At 41.4% G+C, this 22,392-nt stretch overlaps 2 protein-coding genes across 2 annotated transcripts in view; both read right to left on the reverse strand.

The window, feature by feature from the left end:
* The window catches only part of LOC139555163 (probable acyl-CoA dehydrogenase 6), a 57,396-nt gene extending 40,780 nt beyond the window's left edge, over positions 1-16,616 (reverse strand). The window contains exon 1 of the mRNA XM_071368731.1: positions 16,378-16,616. Within this exon, the coding sequence (XP_071224832.1) occupies positions 16,378-16,608 (231 nt within the window). The 5' untranslated portion in view covers positions 16,609-16,616. The remainder of the gene's footprint in view (positions 1-16,377) is intronic.
* Positions 16,617-17,047: 431 nt separating this feature from the next.
* gngt1 (guanine nucleotide binding protein (G protein), gamma transducing activity polypeptide 1) lies at positions 17,048-18,274 on the reverse strand. The gene is made up of 3 exons (XM_071368733.1): positions 18,170-18,274; positions 17,764-17,865; positions 17,048-17,485 (listed from the first exon to the last, which is right to left on the reverse strand). Exons 2-3 carry the CDS (start codon positions 17,860-17,862, stop codon positions 17,357-17,359), a joined length of 228 nt encoding a protein of 75 aa, XP_071224834.1. The 5' UTR covers positions 17,863-17,865; positions 18,170-18,274; the 3' UTR covers positions 17,048-17,356.
* Positions 18,275-22,392: the final 4,118 nt, after the last annotated feature.

The following is a 22,392-nucleotide window of genomic DNA, read 5'->3' on the forward strand; positions in this document are numbered from 1 at the left end:
ACAATGGGAAATCGGTAATTTTGGACGCCAATTTTTAATTTTTATTTACACCTTTATATAACTAGGCAAGTCAGTTAAGAACACATTCTTATTTTCAATGACGGCCTAGGAACGGTGGGTTAACTGCCTAGTTCAGGGGCAGAACGACAGATTTTTACCTTGTCAGCTCAGGGATTCAATCTTGCAACCTTACGGTTAACTAGTCCAACGCTCTAACCACCTGCCTCATGAGGAGCCCGCCTGTTACACGAATGCAGTAAGAAGCCAAGGTAAGTTGCTAGCTAGCATTAAACTTATCTTATAAAAAACAATCAATCAATCATAATAACTAGTTATAACTACACATGGTTGATGATATTACTAGTTTATCTAGCGTGTCCTGCGTTGCATATAATCGATGCAGTGCGCATTCGCGAAAAAGGACTGTCGTTGCTCCAACGTGTACCTAACCATAAACATCAATGCCTTTCTTAAAATCAATACACAGAAGTATATATTTTTAAACCTGCATATTTAGCTAAAAGAAATCCAGGTTAGCAGGCAATATTAACCAGGTGAAATTGTGTCACTTCTCTTGCGATCATTGCACGCAGAGTCAGAGTATATGAAACAGTTTGGGCCGCCTGGCTCATTGCGAACTTATTGCCAGAATCTTACGTAATTATGACATAACATTGAAGGTTGTGCAATGTAACAGGAATATTTAGACTTATGGATGCCACACGTTAGATAAAATACGGAACGGTTCCGTATTTCACTGAAAGAATAAACGTTTTGTTTGCGAGATGATAGTTTCCGGATTCGACCATATTAATGACCTAAGGCTCGTATTTCTGTGTGTTATTATGTTATAATTAAGTCTATGATTTGATAGAGCAGTCTGACTGAGCGATGGTAGGCACCAGCAGGCTCGTAAGCATTGATTCAAACAGCACTTTCGCAATGCTTGAAGAATTGAGCTGTTTATGACTTCAAGCCTATCAACTCCCAAGATTAGGCTGGAGTAACTGATGTGAAATGGCTAGTTAGTTAGCGGGGTGCGCGCTAATAGCGTTTCAAACGTCACTCGCTCTGAGAATTGGAGTAGTTGTTCCCCTTGCTCTGCATGGGTAACACTGCTTCGAGGGTGGCTGTTGTCGATGTGTTCCTGGTTCGAGCCCAGGTAGGAGCGAGGAGAGGGATGGAAGCTATACTGTTACACTGGCAATACTAAAGTGCCTGTAAGAACATCCAATAGTCAAAGGTATATGAAATACAAATCGTATAGAGAGAAATAGTCCTATAATAACAACAACCTAAAACCTCTTACCTGGGAATATTGAAGACTCATGTTAAAAGGAACCACCAGCTTTCATATGTTCTCATGTTCTGAGCAAGGAACTTAAACGTTAGCTTTCTTACATGGCACATATTGCACTTTTACTTTCTTCTCCAACACTTTGTTTTTGCATTATTTAAACCAAATTGAAAATGTTTCATTATTTATTTAAGGCTAAATTGATTTTGTTGATGTATTATATTAAGTTAAAATAAGTGTTCATTCAGTATTGTTGTAATTTTCATTATTACAAATAAATAAATAAAATAAGAATCGGCCGATTAATTGGTATCGGCTTTTTTTGGCCCTCCAATATCGGTATGGGGTTGAAAAATCATAATCGGTCGACCTCTAATTGAGACACAGAGAGATCGAGCTCCAGAAAAAACAACTGAATGGGTTTTTAAACCAAGGGAAAGGAGATGTGATTGGGTAATGGAAACAGGAGGAGGTGTGTCTTCTGATTGATGACTGATTGTGGAATGATGATTGCCATCTGTGAGGGGAGAGAAAATAAATACACACACACAGGATACCTGTATCCATAACACTCCCACCCTTAAAAGAGCAACCCTAGGGGGGATTGCGACCACAGTATTTACAAAACATACCAAAAATCATCATATTTACACACGAGACAAAGCATCTTCTACTACATTTTCAGAACCCTTTTTGTGGCGGATCTCCAAATTATAATTCTGCACAATAAGCGGCCAACGCATAAGGCGCTGGTTCTGGTTGTACATCCGGTGGAGAAACACTAAGGGGTTATGGTCAGTATATACGATCACTGGTAGGGCACTGGAACCAATACATACCTCAAAGTATTGCAGAGCTAACAACAAAGCTAGAGCTTCTTGTTCAATGGTTGCATAATTTGCTTGACATTTGTTAAATTTGTGAAAAATAACAAACGGAATGATCCACTCCACTCTTGTCCTGCTGCAGTAGCCCTGCACCAGCACCTCTGGCACTAGCATCTACCTCAAGTTTAAACGGTAGTTCAAAATCCAGAGCAGCAAGTACAGGGGTATTACATAAGAGTGCTTTAGCAGTATCAAAAGCTACCTTGCAATCAGGGGACCACTCAAACGATCTAGCCGGACTGAGCAAAATCGGTCAATGGAGCAACTACCGCAGATACATTTTGACAGAAACTACGGTAGTAGCCAACCATCCCTAAAAAGTGGCGTAGCTCTCGTCTGGTGGTAGGTGCGGGGAATGCAGTTATAGCCAAGACCTTGGCATCAACAAGGCGCACCTGTCCATGGCCGACCTCTTTGCCGAGATAGGTAACAGTAGCCTTCCCAAACTCGCACTTTGCCAAGTTCAGGGTTAGAGAAGCAGCTGCCAAACGTTCACATACTACCCTTAGAGTTAACATGATCTGACCACTCAGACGAATAAATTACTAGAGCATCAAGGTAGGCACTACAATTGGGAACGCCAGCTAATACGGCGTTAACCAGTCGTTGGAAAGTAGCTGGTGCATTCTGCATCCCACAAGCCATGACTGAGTACTGTAGGAAGTTGTCTGGGGTCACAAAGGCAGAAATCTCAGAAGCACGTGAGGTTAACGGAACCTGCCAGTAACCTTTTAAGAGGTCCAACTTAGTTACATAAGTAGCAGCACCAACAGTGTCGATACAGTCGTCCAGTCTGGGTAACGGGAACGAATCTGGCATTGTGACAGAATTTACCATTCGATAATCCGTACATAACCTGGACGTACCATCAGGTTTAGGAACCAGAATGCAAGGAGAACTCCAAGGGCTTGAACTTGGCATAGCCTGGTCATTCTCCAACAAATATCTCACCTCATCCATCATTATCTTCCTCTTAGAAGCGTTGACACGATATGGGTGTTGCTTGATAGGGGCAGCATTTCCAACATTAATGTCATGTTCCAACACGTTTGTGCGAGTAGGAACATCATTAAAGAGACATGGAAAACTGTGTAGTAGCCTCACAACATCGTCGGCCTGTCCGTCCGTTAAATGAACCAGACCTGACTGGAGAGACAGCAGCATTTCTGAGTTGGGCAATCTTGCTCACTGCTGCTGAGTATTGCACAACTCTAATCCCTCTCCATCAACGTCATTAATATGACAGTCCACTATCATAGCAGAGGAGACAGCAGTACCTTCCGCTGTTTTTGAACTATCTAACTGGGTGATGGGTCGGGTGTGGTTTGCTTTCAACATGTTAATGTGGCACACACGAGATTGGCGTTTTCTATCAGGAGTTTAAAGCACATAATCAGTTTCACTTAATTTATTTTCAATTAAATAAGGACCAGAGAAACGAGCTGACAGTGAAGATCCTGGAACAGGCAATAACACCAGTATTTGGTCACCTGGCTGTAGTGGACGAGAAACAGCCTGTTTATCATAGTGTCTTTTCATACTTCTCTGTGAGGAAGACAAAGCTTCCTTGGCGAGAGCACAGGCTTGGTGTAGGCGCTCACGAAAGCGACTAACGTAGTCCAACACAATCTCATCTCCTGTACACAACTCTTGGGACAAAAACTGTTCTTTAAGGACTTTCATTGGTCCTCTCACTGTGTGACCAAACACTAGTTCAGCCGGGCTGAACTCTAGGGACTCCTGTACAGTTGCACGAGCAGCAAACAAAACTAGAGGAACTCCCTCATCCCAATCTTTCTCAGATTCCAAACAATATTTACGTAGCATAGACTTCAATGTCTGATGCCAACGTTCAAGCGCACCCTGAGACTCTGGGTGATATGCGCTTGACACACGGTGCGTAATTGACAAGGATTTTAATGTGTGTGTGTGTATGTGTATATATATATATATATGTGTGTGTGTATGTATGTGTATGTATATGTGTGTATATATATATATATATATATATATATATACAGTGGGGAGAACAAATATTTGATACACTGCCGATTTTGCAGGTTTTCCTACTTACAAAGCATGTAGAGGTCTGTAATTTTTATCATAGGTACACTTCAACTGTGAGAGACGGAATCTAAAACAAAAATCCAGAAAATCACATTGTATGATTTTTAAGTAATTCATTTGCATTTTATTGCATGACATAAGTATTTGATCACCTACCAACCAGTAAGAATTCCGGCTCTCACAGACCTGTTAGTTTTTCTTTAAGAAGCCCTCCTGTTCTCCACTCATTACCTGTATTAACTGCACCTGTTTGAACTCGTTACCTGTATAAAAGACACCTGTCCACACACTCAATCAAACAGACTCCAACCTCTCCACAATGGCCAAGACCAGAGAGCTGTGTAAGGACATCAGGGATAAAATTGTAGACCTGCACAAGGCTGGGATGGGCTACAGGACAATAGGCAAGCAGCTTGGTGAGAAGGCAACAACTGTTGGCGCAATTATTAGAAAATAGAAGAAAATAGAAGAAGTTCAAGATGATGGTCAATCACCCTCGGTCTGGGGCTCCATGCAAGATCTCACCTCGTGGGGCATCAATGATCATGAGGAAGGTGAGGGATCAGCCCAGAACTACACGGCAGGACCTGGTCAATGACCTGAAGAGAGCTGGGACCACAGTCTCAAAGAAAACCATTAGTAACACACTACGCCGTCATGGATTAAAATCCTGCAGCGCACACAAGGTCCCCCTGCTCAAGCAGGCGCATGTCCAGGCCCGTCTGAAGTTTGCCAATGACCATCTGGATGATCCAGAGGAGGAATGGGAGAAGGTCATGTGGTCTGATGATTCAAAAATAGAGCTTTTTGGTCTAAACTCCACTCGCCGTGTTTGGAGGAAGAAGAAGGATGAGTACAACCCCAAGAACACCATCCCAACCGTGAAGCATGGAGGTGGAAACATCATTCTTTGGGGATGCTTTTCTGCAAAGGGGACAGGACGACTGCACCGTATTGAGGGGAGGATGGATGGGGCCATGTATTGCGAGATCTTAGCCAACAACCTCCTTCCCTCAGTAAGAGCATTGATGATGGGTCGTGGCTGGGTCTTCCAGCATGACAACGACCCGAAACACACAGCCAGGGCAACTAAGGAGTGGCTCCGTAAGAAGTATCTCAAGGTCCTGGAGTGGCCTAGCCAGTCTCCAGACCTGAACCCAATAGAAAATCTTTGGAGGGAGCTGAAAGTCCGTATTGCCCAGCGACAGCCCCGAAACCTGAAGGATCTGGAGAAGGTCTGTATGGAGGAGTGGGCCAAAATCCCTGCTGCAGTGTGTGCAAACCTGGTCAAGAACTACAGGAAACGTATGATCTCTGTAATTGCAAACAAAGGATTCTGTACCAAATATTAAGTTCTGCTTTTCTGATGTATCAAATACTTATGTCATGCAATAAAATGCTAATTAATTACTTAAAAATCATACAATGTGATTTTCGGGATTTTTGTTTTAGATTCCGTCTCTCACAGTTGAAGTGTACCTATGATAAAAATTACAGACCTCTACATGCTTTTTAAGTAGGAAAATCTGCAAAATCGGCAGTGTATCAAATACTTGTTCTCCCCACTGTATATATATATATATAACCTTTTTATTTATTTATTTTCTGACTGGGGGGTACGTTTAATTTAGAAAAATTCTTGTTTCCGATCTAACCCACAATATGTAAATGTACTGCTGTCTATGTCGGTTGCTGATGGTTCATGTTTAGACCGGCATTGCTTAGCAATATAATCTTGTGATGCTATATCTTGCTTATCTCAGGGATTGACCCAAGATGACGCTTAAGTGCGCAATATGTTTAAGTTGCAACCTATTCTCTTTAGGTTTATTAGATGCTAATTGAACACTTCAATCGCGGGCGCCTCCTCAGTTCACATGCGTCGTAGAAGTTCTAGGATAGTGAGAGGTGAACGTATAGTTGGGATTTTATTTTTGTTTTACCTCTTGTTCGAGGTCGCGCCGTGCTTTTTTGGCATCGGCCAGACAATGTGTTTATTATTTTTATTTTTCAATTTTTTTCTCTCCTATTTGTGTATTCCTGTTAAAGGTGGGTTGATCGGGGGGGGGGTAAATAGTGGGGAAAGTAGGGGAACAGGGTGGGAAGTAAAGGTGCTTGCAGGGGGGGAGGGGCTGGTTGGATACTGCTCGGGTGTAGCTGCTACATATGCTGATCGTGATGGTTTGGTGCGCTTTCTTACCTTTTTATTGAGTTACATGTTATGCAGGCCACCATAGGAACTACAAATGAGAGGGGGCGGGGCTCACATTCACTTCCTGGAATGTCAAGGGTTTAAACGAACCAATTAAGAGAGGCAAGGTCCTAGCCCACTTGAAAGCACTCTCGTCTGATATTATATTTTTGCAAGAAACCCATCTGAAAAATAATTCTCATAGCAGACTTAAATGTAGGTGGGTGGGGCAAGTGTATCACTAACTTCTCTGCCAAAACGAGAGGCACAGCGATTCTGGTACGGAAAGGAATTCCCTTTCTACATAAAACCACTATTGTGGATAAAGAGGGTCGTTATGTGATCGTAATAGGAGAGATCCACTCTACTTCTGTAACTCTACTAAATATCTATGGGCCAAACATTGATAACCCCTCTTTTTTCAAAAGAGTCCTTGCTGTGTGCTAGACCAATATTTGGACAGATCCTCTACCCGGCGAACCCCCACCTCCTATTCAAGTGAATTCTTGAATACCTACATAAAGAATTCTAACTTATTTGATATATGGAGGATCACTAACCCTACGGGTAGGGAATACTCCTTTTACTCTCATGTTCACAATGTTTATACTCGAATTGACTACTTTTTGGTTGATGCTAAACTACTCCCCTATACCTGTAATGTGAGGTATCATGATATTATAATCTCGGACCACAGTCCACTCACCTTCTCCCTGAGATTGGGTGACATCGTACCAAACGAGAGGGTCTGGAGGTTGAATCCTCAGCTCCTCACAGAACCAAAATTCTGTGAACATCTTAAAGACCAAATTACATTTTTCTTTGATACCAACGACAACACAGAGACTTCCCCAGCATTATTGTGGGAAACACTTAAGGCTTATTTGAGAGGCTGTATCATCTCCTATCAGACTGCCAGGAGTAGGCAAAACAGGGGAAAATTGGTAGAACTGGAGGGACAAATTCACTTACTGGATAGGGAGAATGCTAGACATCCATCTATGGAGAAACATAAAAAAATTACCTCTTTAAAATTTGAATATAATCAGATTCTCTCAGCTAAAATTGCTAAATCTTTTCTCTACGCCAAGCAAAAATATTTTGAGTTTGGTGACAAACCACACAAATTACTCGCCAGACAACTTCGAAAAAATGTGAGTGACCGAATGATTCACAAAGTTAAATCTGCATCTGGGGAATTACTCTCTTCCCCCAAAGACATCAATGACAGATTCCGTCAGTTTTATGAGACTCTATATACATCTAAAGCAGATCCTAACCCCTTAATTATGCAAAACTTTTTGGAGGACTGTAATCTTCCTGCCCTGAACCAGGAAGATTCTAACTTCCTGAATAAGGAAATATCTCTTGAAGAAATTCGAGAAACAATTAAATCTCTAAAGAGTGGCAAGACCCCGGGCCCAGATGGATACCCTAGTGAATTCTATAAAACATTCAGAAACATGCTCTCTCCCTACCTGCACAAAATGTTGGTTCAGGCCAAGGAGGATGGAGCTCTCCCATCTACTTTGGATGAAGCATTCATTACAGTTATACATAAGAAGGGTAAAGATCCGGAAGAGGTAGGGTCATACAGACCAATATCCCTCCTTAATACAGACCAAAAGATTTTAGCAAAAACCCTGGCTAACAGGCTTAGCACTTTAATTGGCAAATTGGTCCATTCGGACCAGACCGGCTTTATCCCGAACAGAAACTCATTCTTCAATCTCAGGCGCCTCTTCAACATTATGTATTCTCAGAGGTTACCAAACGTGGACCTTGCCGTTATATCTCTTGACGCCGAGAAGGCTTTTGACCAAGTTGAGTGGTCCTATCTATTCAAAGTCCTACAGAAATTTAATATTGGAGATGGGTTCATAAATTGGATCCAGCTTTTATATAGGAACCCCTGTGCCAGAATACTCACTAACCAATCATTGTCGCCCCGATTTAACCTTTACAGAGGGACAAGGCAGGGTTGTGCGCTGTCGCCTATGCTCTTCGCCCTAATCATTGAACCTCTCGCTCAGGCGATTAGATCTGATGCAGCAATACACGGCTATAATACTAAAGATACTCTAAATAAGATTTCCCTATACGCAGATGACATTCTCCTCTATGTAACAGAACCCCAAGCTAGTATTCCAGCTATTCTTGATGTGATTAATTTGTTTGGTACCTTCTCGGAATACAGAATAAATTGGAACAAGAGTGAATTAATGCCCATACGGTTACAAAACACCTCCTGGCTAGAACATCTTCCAGTTAAGTTATCTTCAGAAAAATGTACCTATCTAGGAATTGTAGTTACCAAACAATACTCCTTACTATTTAAAGAGAATTTCCCCTCTCTGATGCAAAAACTCAAGACAAACATACAATTTTGGAGAACTCTCCCAATTTCTCTGCTCGGAAGAATTAATGCCATTAAAATGGTCTTCCTCCCACAACTGCTCTACCTATACCAGAACATCCCAGTATTCATACCTAAATCCTTTCATAAACAACTGGACTCAATTATCAATCCTTTCATCTGGGATTATAAAACACACAGGATAGGTAAAAAACACCTCTGCAAATCCAAAATGGAAGGAGGATTGTCTCTCCCAAATTTTATATTTTATTACTGCACTAACCTCCGCGCTGTTATGTTTTTGCTGGATGACGCACGTCCCTCACCCAGCTGGCTTAGTATGGAGCGGGAGGAGTGTCACCCCTTCTCTATTGGTGCTGTGATTTTGTCGCCTGTCAATCTGGAGAGGTCACTTTATCGTAACAATCCTATTATACATAGCACAGTCCGAATCTGGAAGCAAATTAAAACCCACTTTGAGCTTAGACCATTGTCATTCATGCTCCCTGTTGCCAGGAACCCCTCCTTTGCCCCCTCTAACCTTGATAACACCTTTGAGCAATGGGGAGAGTTGGGGATAAGTACCATAGGGGATTTATATATAGAAGGGACCTTTGCTTCCTTTGAGTTGCTGAGGGAAACTTATAATCTTCCTAGAAGTAACTTTTTCAGATACCTACAAATCAGAGACTATGTTAGAAAACACCTCCCAACATTTGGGAACGCTAAGCCTTCCATGTTTGACGACTGCATAAAAACATCCCCCACCTCAGAAAAACTGATATCTCGTTTATATGATGCTTTTCAATCTGTTAGCACACCTTCTACAGATGCCATTAAGGCAAAATGGGAGGAAGAACTATGGACTGACATTTCGGTGGCAGACTGGGAAGATAGCTTGGAGTATATCCACACCTGCTCCATTAACTCCAGACATCGTCTCATACAATTCAAGGTATTACACAGATTACACTATTCCAAAACCAAACTGCATAGGATATTTCCTGATACATCCCCTATGTGTGATAAATGTCAGGCTGCACAGGGTACACTACTCCACTGCTTTGCCCTATGCTCTAGCTTGTATGGTTACTGGTGTGGCATTTTTAGGATCCTCTCTGAAGTTCTGGAGACTTCAATTGACCCAGACCCGCTTCTAATAATCCTGGGAGTGTCTGATTCCCTAAACGGATTAACCAACCCTCAAAAACAACTCATCTCTTACAGTCTCATTTCGGCAAAAAAACGAATCTTGTTGTTTTGGAAAAAGAGGGAAGCGCCCACTACCAAATTATGGTTCAGCGAATTGGCAAACACTGTACACTTAGAAAGAATTAGATATATTCTGAACAATAAATTATCAACATTTGATCAAATCTGGCAGCCTTTCCTCTCTTACTTGGACCATTCGGCGCTGTGAATTTGTACTTTTTAACGCACTCTCAATTGTAATATTTTAATCCACCTTTGGGCAGCAGGTGCTGGCACCGCCACCCGAGCAGTCGGGAGGGGAATAAGGGGAGGGGATTAGGGGGGGGAAGAAGTGGGGGAGGGATAAAGGGGGGGAATAAGTGGGGGGTGACACCTACCCTCTTTCTTTCTACCTGTCCTTATTCTGTATGTCTTGTTTTGTAATATTTGTTTTGTACCCAGAACTCTGGGTCTTTTTGTTTCTGTCTGCTCTTTTATGTTTAGATAAGAATTGTATACCTGTCTTATACCTATACACCATTCTTGTGTGTGCTCAATAAAAAATATTTGAACGACAAGGATTTTAACACCTGCTTGAAGAGCTTTGATAGGAAATTGGTACCTTGATCACTTTGTACCACCTTAGGTAACCCGAATGTCGTGAAGAATTTAATTAAGGCTTTACTCACTACCGGAGCTATAATCCTTCACAGAGGAATGGCCTCGGGGTATCTTGTTGCCATACACATAATTGTTAACAGAAACTGGTTACCCGATTTTGTCTTCGGTAACGGTCCAACACAATCAACCACCACTTGTTCGAATGGTTCACCTATGACAGGTATTGGACAAAGAGGAGCGGGAGGAATAACCTGATTTGGTTTTCCTGTTATCTGACATGTGTGGCATGTCTGACAGAACTGAGCCACATCTTGTTTTAAGCCTGGCCAAAAGAAATGTCGAAGGATCCGATCATAAGTCTTTGTGATTCCTAAATGACCAGACCACTGGTGATCATGAGCAAGGGATAACACATTTTGTCGAAAGGCTGTAGGAATCACTATTTGGTAAACAGCATTCCAATCTCCGCCCGCGTCAACATGGGATGTCCATTTACGCAGGAGAAGATTACCATCAATGAAGTAAGCCACGTTTTTCTTCTTTACCTCTTCCAATGAGACAACACTAGAAAAACATTTAGCAAACCCATTGTCAACCTTTTGGTTAGCAATCAGCTGCTCACGAGTGACTGGTAACTGTATTGCATCAGCAATAAGTTCAACATACTTTGATTCTTCCCTGGGCTGTTTGTCAGAGGTGATCAGCTTCCCAGAGGTAGCACACAACCCATCCTCTTGATCAACCTCTTTGAACAGAACAGTGTTCGACAAATCTATTACGTCTCCCACTTGTCGTGCCTGAGCACGAGTGACAGCACAAGCGGGGAACACATGTGGATAACTCTGTGCCAGCTCATTGGAGAGAGAGGTCACTTTTATCCAGTACTTCCAATACGGGTACTACCTTTCCTTCGGCAATATCGTTACCCATTATAAAGGTCACACCTTTTACTGGCACCATAGGACGTACCACCACTCTGAATATTCCACTGATTAATTCAGAGCGTACATTCACAAAGTGCAATGGCACTGGGACAAAACCCATTTCAATACCCTGAACTAACACACTGGAACCACAGTATCTATCGTCGGATAAGGGCAACACATCAGACAATATAAACGACTGCGCCGAACCAGAATCTCTAAGGATTTTAACCGGACGCTGAGACACTTTGTCATTCACTAGGGATACAAACCACTCGAAAATGAACGGTTCATAACTGCGGTCAGGGACTGAGACTTTCAAACTACATTTACCCTGAGGCACCTGTTTCGTTTCAGACCTCACCACCTGTTGGCGGCTTGGCACGAAGAGGCATCCCTTGTTTGCATTTTAGCAGGAAGCAATCATTAATCATATGTCCAACCTTATGGCAATAGAAACAGGGACGCTCATTTTTCTGGCGTGCTTGATATACTACTGCTGGCCGACTAGGGCTAAAAGTAGGCAACTCAGTGGCTCTACTCTCAGTATGAGCCGAAAACACGCTCTTGTGCGTCAACAGAAACTCGTCTGCCAACACAGACGCTTCTGACAGGGAGGATACTTTCTGTTCGTTTAGGTAAACTACAATGCGTGCGGGTAAGCAATTTTAAAACTCTTCCAACAAGATTAACTCCCGGAGAGAGTTGAAATCAGTTACCTTGCTAGCAGCATGCCATTTATCAAACAGATTCCCTTGTCTCTAGCAAATTCACACATAAGTCTTACTAGAAGACTTTCTACGAGACCTAAATCTCTGTCGGTATGCCTCCGGCACAAGCTCATAGGCGCAAAAAACAGTAGCTTTGACCACTTCATATTTCAAACTGTCTTCAAGAGGTAGCGCTGACAAAACCTCCTGGGCTTTACCAGTTAATATACACTGAAGTAATAGGCACCATACCTCTTCAGGCCATTTCAATGCTACACGTTCAAAAACACAAAAATAGGAGTCAACCTCTGACTCTATGAACAAAGGTACCAAGGCAATCTGCCTACTAATGTCAAAAGTGGTGGAAGCTCCAGTTGGTGAGGACTGCTCACTAACAGGCACAGCAGGAACGGAGGCTAGCCTCACTGTCTCTGCCTCCAGTTCCATCTGGCGCATTTTGAACTCCAACTGCCGCTGTTCTCGTTCTTTTTCGTCCTCAATTTTACACATCTCCAACTGGAGATTCTCTCGCCTAATTTACGCTCTCTCTTCCGCCTCCAGTTGGAACTGTATTGAACGGACATCCCTCCTCGCATCTCCGGTTGACTGTGGGGAGAGTGGATCAAAACAGGGCAATGTGGCTGGAGCTTTAGCCTCGCCCTCATTCTCAGACACCAATGGATTTACAGGAGCAGCAACATCCCCTACAGGGGTAGTAGGCTCAGGCAGCGGTAATATAAGCACTTGTTCTTCCAACAAAACATTTAACACCAGTTGCTTAACCTCCACTTTAACTAAACTCTGCGGGATCGATACAGAATAATGGTCAGCCAAGGTCAGTAAATCAACTCTACGACATTTGTCAAAAGCCTCCCACGTAGGGTTATCCAAAAAGGATTTCAAATCAAAAGTAGTCATTTTGAAATACTACTTATACACAAGAGCCAACAAATAGCAAACACTAACGCTACATCAGCTATTACGCTCAACACTGAACTAGACAACTAACAAGGTGGGACGCTACCGTCTCATGTACCCTAGAGAGGTTTAAAGGCCCAGGCCATCCACCAAGCCAATAACTACAACGATAACTAATGATAAACAATAGGCTACATAACTATAAAACGTTGAGCATCCACACTAGAGGAAAGTTGATAGTTTATCGATCTACAGTCCTACACCAGTTAATCAACACATCCTACACACTGCTATTAATAAGGTGGTAACAAGACCATTCATGAGGTCTCTAACACACAGATACTGGTTCAGACCATTCAGTGCTTTCAGGGTGTGTTCATTGTCATACTGACAATTGCAAATAATACATCAATGTACATGTAGGCCTAATTAAAAATAATATAGTAACTCATATTTAAATGTAGCAATTCGACAACAAACACTTTTTAGCCTACGCATATTTTAGATCTACATTGCCATGTTGACCAAGTGATTTCCATAATTCTTTTGGTTCTTCTTTTTCACTGTGCTCATCTCTTTCTGTCCTGTGCAAATATCTGCAAAGCATCAGTGCAACAATGTTATCATAACCGGCCAAAACTGATCACACCAATGCACTACCTCTCCTACACTTTCCCAGCATGCATTTTCTATGCTGTTGGCCTGTTTCACATTCAGCAATTAAAAAAAGCAAGCCTGCTTCTTTTCCCAAATAGGCTATTAGGCCTAGTATAAAAAATTATTTAAATGTCCTGTCACTTTTGTAGCCTATAGCTTTTCCTGGGATTTCAAGAGAAGAGGAACGGCCTATTGCGAAGAGGCTTGCGTAGCCTATTGCGCACGGGAACAGCTGGAAGAGAGAAGCTAGTGATGTGTAGCCGAAGTAAGAAGCTAAATATTGGCTAGATATTAGGTGATTCATTAGCTAAATATACAAGTAACCAGATTATGAAATGGCAGATCTGTAGTGCATTCCTCCAGGCTGCGCTCTTTGTTCCCGGGCATGCAAAGCTCCACTATTAATTAAATCCAGTGGCGACCCATCATTCAGGGAAGGTGGGGCAGAGCCTGTTTAAGCCCCACCTGTTTTGAACTCCACATTTTTTGCAAAAAAATAATAAATACAATGACAAAATTGGGCTTGCCTGTTTTTCATGTTATTTTTGGCATTAATGTGTCACATATCAGTTTGTAAACAATGAAAAAAATATATATATAATTGAGTTAATAAAGCCGCATAGAAACATGGTCTCTTTTTTGTTTTCTTGAGTAAGGCAGCTCCAAAATGCAGGTGTTTCTGCCTAGCTCAGTGCTTTCTGTGGTGGTGGGGCAAGCAAGCAGAAGCGCTACCCTATTGTTTCAGTTTTTTAGGGTCAATAAATGTATTCTACCTAGGCTACACCAACTGTAAACTGCAGTGAATAGCCTATGTCGTTTGAATAACCGCTCAAAAGCCGGGCGTTTTGAATGCATATTCATTTCGAAATAACTGCATCTAGCCTGCCTGATTGGGCAACCATTTGGATCAGATATGGGGGTTTTCTAGGCAGTTTAGCCTACAAGGTCCAGGCACATTAGCAGGACAGTAATAGGGTGTATTTTGTCATGATGTATCAGCTAACAGAAACATTCTAATGCAGGGACTAGTGGCGCGCATATGAATTATGATAATGCGCGAGGAGGAAGAAATGTATCCATAGTTTCCGCGTTTGGTGGAAATGGGTGGAGGCAGCAAACAATGTACTATGCCAGCTGTGATTTACAACCTGATAGCAATATTTTTGGAACAACCAACAAATGTATTGGTGAATTATATTACTCATGTATTGAACTGCATCCATCTATTCTGCCAACAATGCCTTACTGTACGTCATGGAATTTTTGGTCAAATAATTTTTTTTTATTTTTTTTTACCTCTTATAAAGTTGGTTTTGTGGTATAAACTGGGAATTTTATATTTTTGACTGATATTATGATTGTCTGTTTGTTTCATATCTGCAAAGTAGTTAAAACACTGCCAGTTCTACTTTAATGATTGGCTAAATTCCACCTACTGGTTAGTCAGGTTTAATGCAAAAAGTTAATCTTATGGGCTTGTTCGACATTGCAGCAGACAGTGCAGACGACTGCCAACTGACTAATCTACAAATCACCTTGCATCATAAATAAGATTTTTTTTCTTAACTGACTTGCCTAGTTAAATAAAATAAAATATCTACTTATTATTTGTAGACTAGTCAGTCAGTCACAATTTACTCATGATACATTATGGTTTTGATGCTCTTGAACACGGCCTATAACTCAAAACACCTGACATACCTGTAGCACTCCAGGACCAGGGTTGCCTTCAATAAGCCTGATGAATATTCAAGTACAGGTTTATGAAGCAGATTCTTCTCAGGGATTAAACAACAGGCAATTGGCTAGTTGTTCCTGAGGAATAACTAAGCGATATCAGAGGTAGATTAATTTGACAAAATTCCAGTTATAAATGCATTGGGACAATTGTGTATGAATACGACATGTGCTTGATGTTTGGCATGTTGAATGAATGACATTGAAATATTGAATGATATTGATTAACAAAAATGTCACTGTCGCTGATTGTGACAGAAACACGGAGATGTTTGTTTCAACCATGCAGCAAAATGGTTCAACCACAACGAGGGCTACAATTGTAGCGCAATATTTCATAAATAACACTAATATTTGGTGGTCTATAAGTGGTATAAAACGAAACTGATTGATACATTGTCAGATATAACTACAATAACAAGGTACTATGTCAAGTGCAGACAGCCGTCACGTGACAGTCAGTGGATGTTTGTTTTTCCCCCCACAAGGCTGTATCCAACTAATGCAGCTTTTGCTGTTTTGTTTAGGTTGTGATGCTTGTAATATTGCGAAATATTGTCGTAGGATAGAACTGAAACTTTATTCAGATAATACGAATAGAAAAATAGTCGTTTGTGTCGATTTAGCCTTTCTGCTAGTGACCTCTCACCTACTTTCATGGTCCTTGAAGTGCGATTATCATTTGCAAGTTATACCACCAATATTCACATCCACGAAAGCTATATTATTATTAACTTTGTGTGAAATTGAATCATGATTGTATTATTCTGTGTTTGATTGTTGTAATGGTACGCTAATTAACTGGCTACCAGTCTTGCATACCTTTTTAAGAGATTCCTTCAACGCAAAATGCTCTGGTGTGTAGAGTAAATGATCAGCCGTTATCTCTGAACCACTGGCCGTTTGGGGTTTAGATGACACATTTTCAGTCAGCTTCCTTGTACTGCTTAGCGAGGTTAATTTGGAGAAATGACGGCTTACTACCAAGTTCAGTCGCTGAGCCATTTCTGTACAAGTAACAGTTTCTGTTGTGTGCGGCAATGAGCTGCACATGCGCAAACGGTAGTGTCACATAGGCTATTGCAACGTTCACAGAAATTGGGAACTCGGAAATCTGCGACTTCAATGCGCTCATTTTCTAGAGATCCGTCTTTCCGACCTGAAGATCACTGACGGCAAGATGTGATTTCGTATTTTACCGAGTTCCCAGTTGTTTTCAACGCGGCATATATGCAGTTGTAGGTCATGCAAGGCAAAGTAGCAAGCTGTAGGCTAGAAAGGGGGATTCCATGATGTTCAGGTGAGCTGCCCATAACATACATGTTCCTTACTTTCATAACTACTTTTTTCCCCATTGATGGCAGATTTGTCATTACCATCTTGTGTCTATAAGCATGTGTCTATAAGCCTGTAAAAGTACTCTGTCTTTCACACAACATTCAGGGTGACTGTGGTTTTGTCCAATAATGAAACAGATGGTGCACACTCAGACTATAGACATTCTCATGGGAGACAAGCTCTTTACTGACAATATAAACCATCCAACAAAGCTCTGACAATCATTCCAAAAACAACCCTTATGTACTGCATCACTCCAAGGAGGGATCACAATCTAGAAGGATTCATTTACATGGTTTCATGAGGTTTAGATTTATTTACATCTGTTTTTTTTACCATCTCCTCTCGGTTAGCTATTGGTGATCCAACTATGTTTCCTAGGAAGGGGGAATGTCCTTGGGCACTAGAGAGGGTCTAATCAGTGAAAGAAAAGCTCCACTGTCTGTTCTGAATCCTGTCTTCTTCAGCAGACGACACATCCACCTTTCAACTCCTTGAATGGGTTCTTGTCTTCTGCGATGCCTTTGACCAGAGTGTCCTCTTCTACACCGGCCTGAACCGCCTCCATAAACTCAGTACAGCACTTAGACGTCTGTCATACAAAAGAAGGGTTAACATGTAACACACACAATATCAGGAATGCATTTACATTTTACGACTACGTGAACAGCGACTTTTCAGTTACTGGCTCCTGACCGCTAGGTTACCTGTCATTACAGTCTCTTTTGATGACCAATCCATTCCACTTTGGAACATTTCATGGCTTTTTATCCATGTACAAATGTATTACTATTCCACCTATTATTATTACATAGAAATTACTTTTACAATTGGAAAAATTATCAATCAAAGTAAAGTGGTCAAATTTACCATCCATCTCTCAAGCTTGACTTCAATCTTCTTTTGGTCTCTTTCCATTTTAGCCTTATCCACGTCTGTCAACTCGTCCATATTTATCACCCCCGGCATTGTCTGTCAAATAATAAAAATACATTGTTGCCAAAGGGAAGGTAAACATATTCTTAAAGCAGAGCCACACTCACAAAAACTATTTTAGAATGTGTCTCGTAGAACCATGACAATCCTCATTGTATGCATTAGGCTGCGTATCTTTTGTTATTTTGTTGATTAGGGTTGTGGATATTATTTTATTTGATAAAAATTGCCCCCAATACTACACTCAGATTATCCATTCCCTATCCCTAATGAATGTAATAGCATTAATTTATCAAATATTTATATTAATTGGAAAAAATACAAGAAAAAAAATACTTACCGCGTTTTACGGGTAACTGTCTTCCACCCCTGAATACTGCCAGAGAAATCCCTCTCCTATCCCTCAATCCGGGTTATAAAGTAATCTGCATAAACATCCTAATCTCTTAATCTGATTAAAACTATGCCCTTTATTCCAACACTGCAGCATCGTAGGGGCCACTCTCCAGGTGTCTGTTATGAGTCTCTTTTTAAACCACATGGCCGTTGTGTTATGACGTCTAAGAATTGCGATGAGAGTGGAAGAATATGAATAATATGTGGATACCTACAATATTTTGCCTGTGATTCTCTTCACTGTTCCAATGCCGATATGGGTCAAGGGGAATGACACGGCAGTTCAGGTTAGCATGACAAGAAGGCTAATCTGTATTTACCCTCAACCTGTCATGTTGAAGGATACATAATCATTACGAATATGACAATGACAGCAGTTCTCCAGGAAGTAAAGTATATGGGATGGATGAGCTTCAACTGAAATCATAGAGAGATATGGCAACAGCTGCCTCCATGAGTTGTGAAGGCTAGTAATCTAAGTAACTATTAGTCTACATGTTCTATGCCTTTGGGATGAAGCAAGGTTACATGAGTTTTCAGTGCAGATAAAAAGCGTAGATTAAGGAAAAATACTGCAACAGATGGATCCATTTTAGACGATACTATTATCCAGAGCAATTTACAGTAGTGAGTTCATACATTTTGATACTGATCCCCCATGGGAATCGAACCCACAACCCTGGCATTGTAAGCGCTACCAACTGAGCCACATGGGACCATCAGATGTGTCGAGATGTGTAGCCTATGGATCTATTAGCCTACATTTTCTATGGCTTTTAGATGTAGCAAGGTTACATGTCAGTGCAGAGAGAAAATGCAGACAGAAAAAATGTGGGAGTATGGAGCTTGCCAGCTTGTAGTCCTAAAAAACGAAAATGAATGGGGGAGAAATGGGTTTTGGAGGTTAACACAGGTTTATGAGATCATATACATTTTGTTCTATGTGTTAATATCAGTCAGATAACATGACCTTTATGAATTATGAAGATTTTATGTGCTTTATTTTATTTCATTACATCAACTCTAATTGTATTAGTCGCATACACATATAGCAGATGTTATTGCGGATGTAGCGAAGTGCTTGTGTTCCTAGCTTCAACAGTGCAGTAATATCTAACAATTCACAACAATACAAACAAATCTAAAAGTGAAAGAATGGAATTAAGAAATATATAAATATTAGGATGAGCAATTTTGGCGATTACAGCCTCGAGTCTTCTTGGGTTTGACACTACAAGCTTGTCACACTGGTATTTGGGGAGTTTCTCCCATTCTTCTCTGCAGATCCTTTCAAGCTCTGTCAGGTTGGATGGGGAGAGTTGCTGCACAGCTATTTTCAGGTCTCTCCAGTAGAGGTCAACCGATTATGATTTTTAAACGCCGATACCGATTATTGGAGGACTAAAAGAAGCTGATACCGAATAATCGGACGATTTTTATATATATATATTTGTAATAATGACAATTACAACAATACTGAATGAACACTTATTTTAACTTAATATAATACATAAATAAAATAAATGTAGTCTCAAATAAATAATGAAACATGTTCAATTTGGTTTAAATAATGGAAAAACACGGTGTTGGAGAAGAAAGTGAAAGTACAATATGTGCCATGTAAAAAAGCTAACGTTTAAGTTCCTTGCTCAGAACATGAGAACATATGAAAGCTGGTGGTTCCTTTTAACATGAGTCTTCAATATTCCCAGTTAGGTTGTAGTCATGTCACGGTTGTCGTAATGAGCGTAACAAGGCACAGCGAGAGTATAGTTCCACATATTTTTTAATCTCCGTGAAACAAACAAAACAATAAAGAAACGTGAAGTCATGACGTGCACACAGGCAACTAAACACAAACAATATCCCACAAAATACAGGTGGGGAAATGGCTACCTAAATATGATCCCCAATCAGAGGCAACGATAAACAGCTGCCTCTAATTGGGAACCATATTAGCACCAACATAGAAATAGACATACTAGAACACCCCCTAATCACGCCCATGACATACTACACCATAGAGAACCAAGGGCTCTCTACTGTCAGGGCGTGACAAGTCATTATAGGAATTATAGGACTATTTCTCTCTATACCATTTGTATTTCATTTACTTTTGACTATTGGATGTTCTTATAGGCACTATAGTATTGCCAACCTAATCTTGGGAGTTGATAGGCTTGAAGTCATAAACAGCGCTGTGCTTCAAGCATTGCGAAGAGCTGCTGGCAAATGCAGGAAAGTGCCGTTTGAATGAATGCTTACAGCCTGCTGCTGCCTAACACCGCTCAGTCAGACTGCTCAATCAAATCATAGACTTAATTATAATATAATAAACACACATAAATACGAGCCTTGGGTCATTAATATGGTCAAATCCGGAACCTATCATTTCGAAACAAAACGTTTATTCTTTCAGTGAAACACAGAACCGTTCCGTATTTTATCGAACGGGTGGCATCCCTAAGTCTAAATATTGCTGTTACATTGCACAACCTTCAATGTTATGTCATAATTATGTAAAACTCTAGCAAATTAATTACGTTCTTTGTTAGGAAGAAATGGTCTTCACACAGTTCGCAACAAGACAGGTGACCCAAACTGCTGCATATACCCTGACTCTGCTTGCACAAAACGCAAGAGAAGTGACACAATTTCCCTAGTGCCTGCTAACATGAATTTCTTTTAACTAAATATGCAGGTTTTAAAAAATATACTTGTGTATTGATTTTAAGAAAGGCATTGATGTTTATGGTTAGGTACGTTGGTGCAACGACAGTGCTTTTTTCACTAATGCGCTTGTTAAATCATCACCCGTTTGGCGAAATAGGCTGTGATTCGATGATAAATTAACAGGCACCGCATTGATTATATGCAACGCAGGACAAGCTAGATAAACTAGTAATATCATAAACCATGTGTAGTTAACTAGTGATTATATTAAGATTAATTGTTTTCATTGTTTTTTATATAGCAGTGTTTTACTTGCTATATTGTACTTACTTTCTCCACCATGGCCTTTTTTTTGCATTTACCTCTCTTATCTCACCTCATTTGCTCACATTGTATATAGACTTATTTTTCTACTGTATTATTGACTGTATGTTTGTTTTACTCCATGTGTAACTCTGTGTTGTTGTATGTGTCGAACTGCTTTGCTTTATCTTGGCCAGATCGCAATTGTAAATGAGAACTTGTTCTCAACTTGCCTACCTGGTTAAATAAAGGTGAAATAAAAAATATAAATAAATAAATAAGATACGTTTAATGCTAGCTAGCAACTTACCTTGGCTCCTTGCTGCACTCGCGTAACAGGTGGTCAGCCTGCCACGCAGTGTCCTCGTGGACTGCAATGTAATCGGCCTTAATCGGCGTCCAAAATGCCGATTACCGATTGTTATGAAAACTTGAAATCGGCCCTAATTAAATCAGTCGACCTCTACTCTCGAGAGACATACGATCAAGTTCAAGGTTCAAGTCGATCAGGTTCAAGTTTACTGTAGAGGGGCTTCCGTCTGGCCACTCTAACATAAAGGCCTTGGGGCCTCCCGGGTGGCGCAGTGGTCTAGGGCACTGCATCGCAGCGCTAGCTGTGCCACCAGAGTCTCTGGGTTCGCGCCCAGGCTCTGTCGCAGCCGGCCGCGACCAGGAGGTCCGTGGGGCGACGCACAATTGGCCTAGCGTCGTCCGGGTTAGGGAGGGTTTGGCCGGTAGGCCTTGTCTCATCGCACTCCAGCGACTCCTGTGGTGGGCCGGGTGCAGTGCGCGCTAACCAAGGGGGCCGGGTGCACGGTGTTTCCTCCGACACATTGGTGCGGCTGGCTTCCGGGTTGGAGGCGCGCTGTGTTAAGAAGCAGTGCGGCTTGGTTGGGTTGTGCTTCGGAGGACGCATGGCTTTCGACCTTCGTCTCTCCCGAGCCCGTACGGGAGTTGTAGCCTGATTGGTGGAGTGCTGCAGAGATGGTTGTCCTTCTGAAAGGTTCTCCCATTTCCACAGAGGCACACTGGAGCTCTTTCAAAGTGACCATCGGGTTCTTGATCACCTCCCTGACCAAGGCCCTTCTCCCCCCCATTGCTTAGTTTGGCCGGGTGGCCAGCTCTAGTAAGAGTCTTGGTGGTTCCAAACTTCTTCCATTTAAGAATGATGGAGGACACTGTGTTCTTGTG

Source organism: Salvelinus alpinus, chromosome 26 (assembly GCF_045679555.1).
Source record: "Salvelinus alpinus chromosome 26, SLU_Salpinus.1, whole genome shotgun sequence".
Classification (NCBI taxonomy): Eukaryota; Metazoa; Chordata; class Actinopteri; order Salmoniformes; family Salmonidae; genus Salvelinus; species Salvelinus alpinus.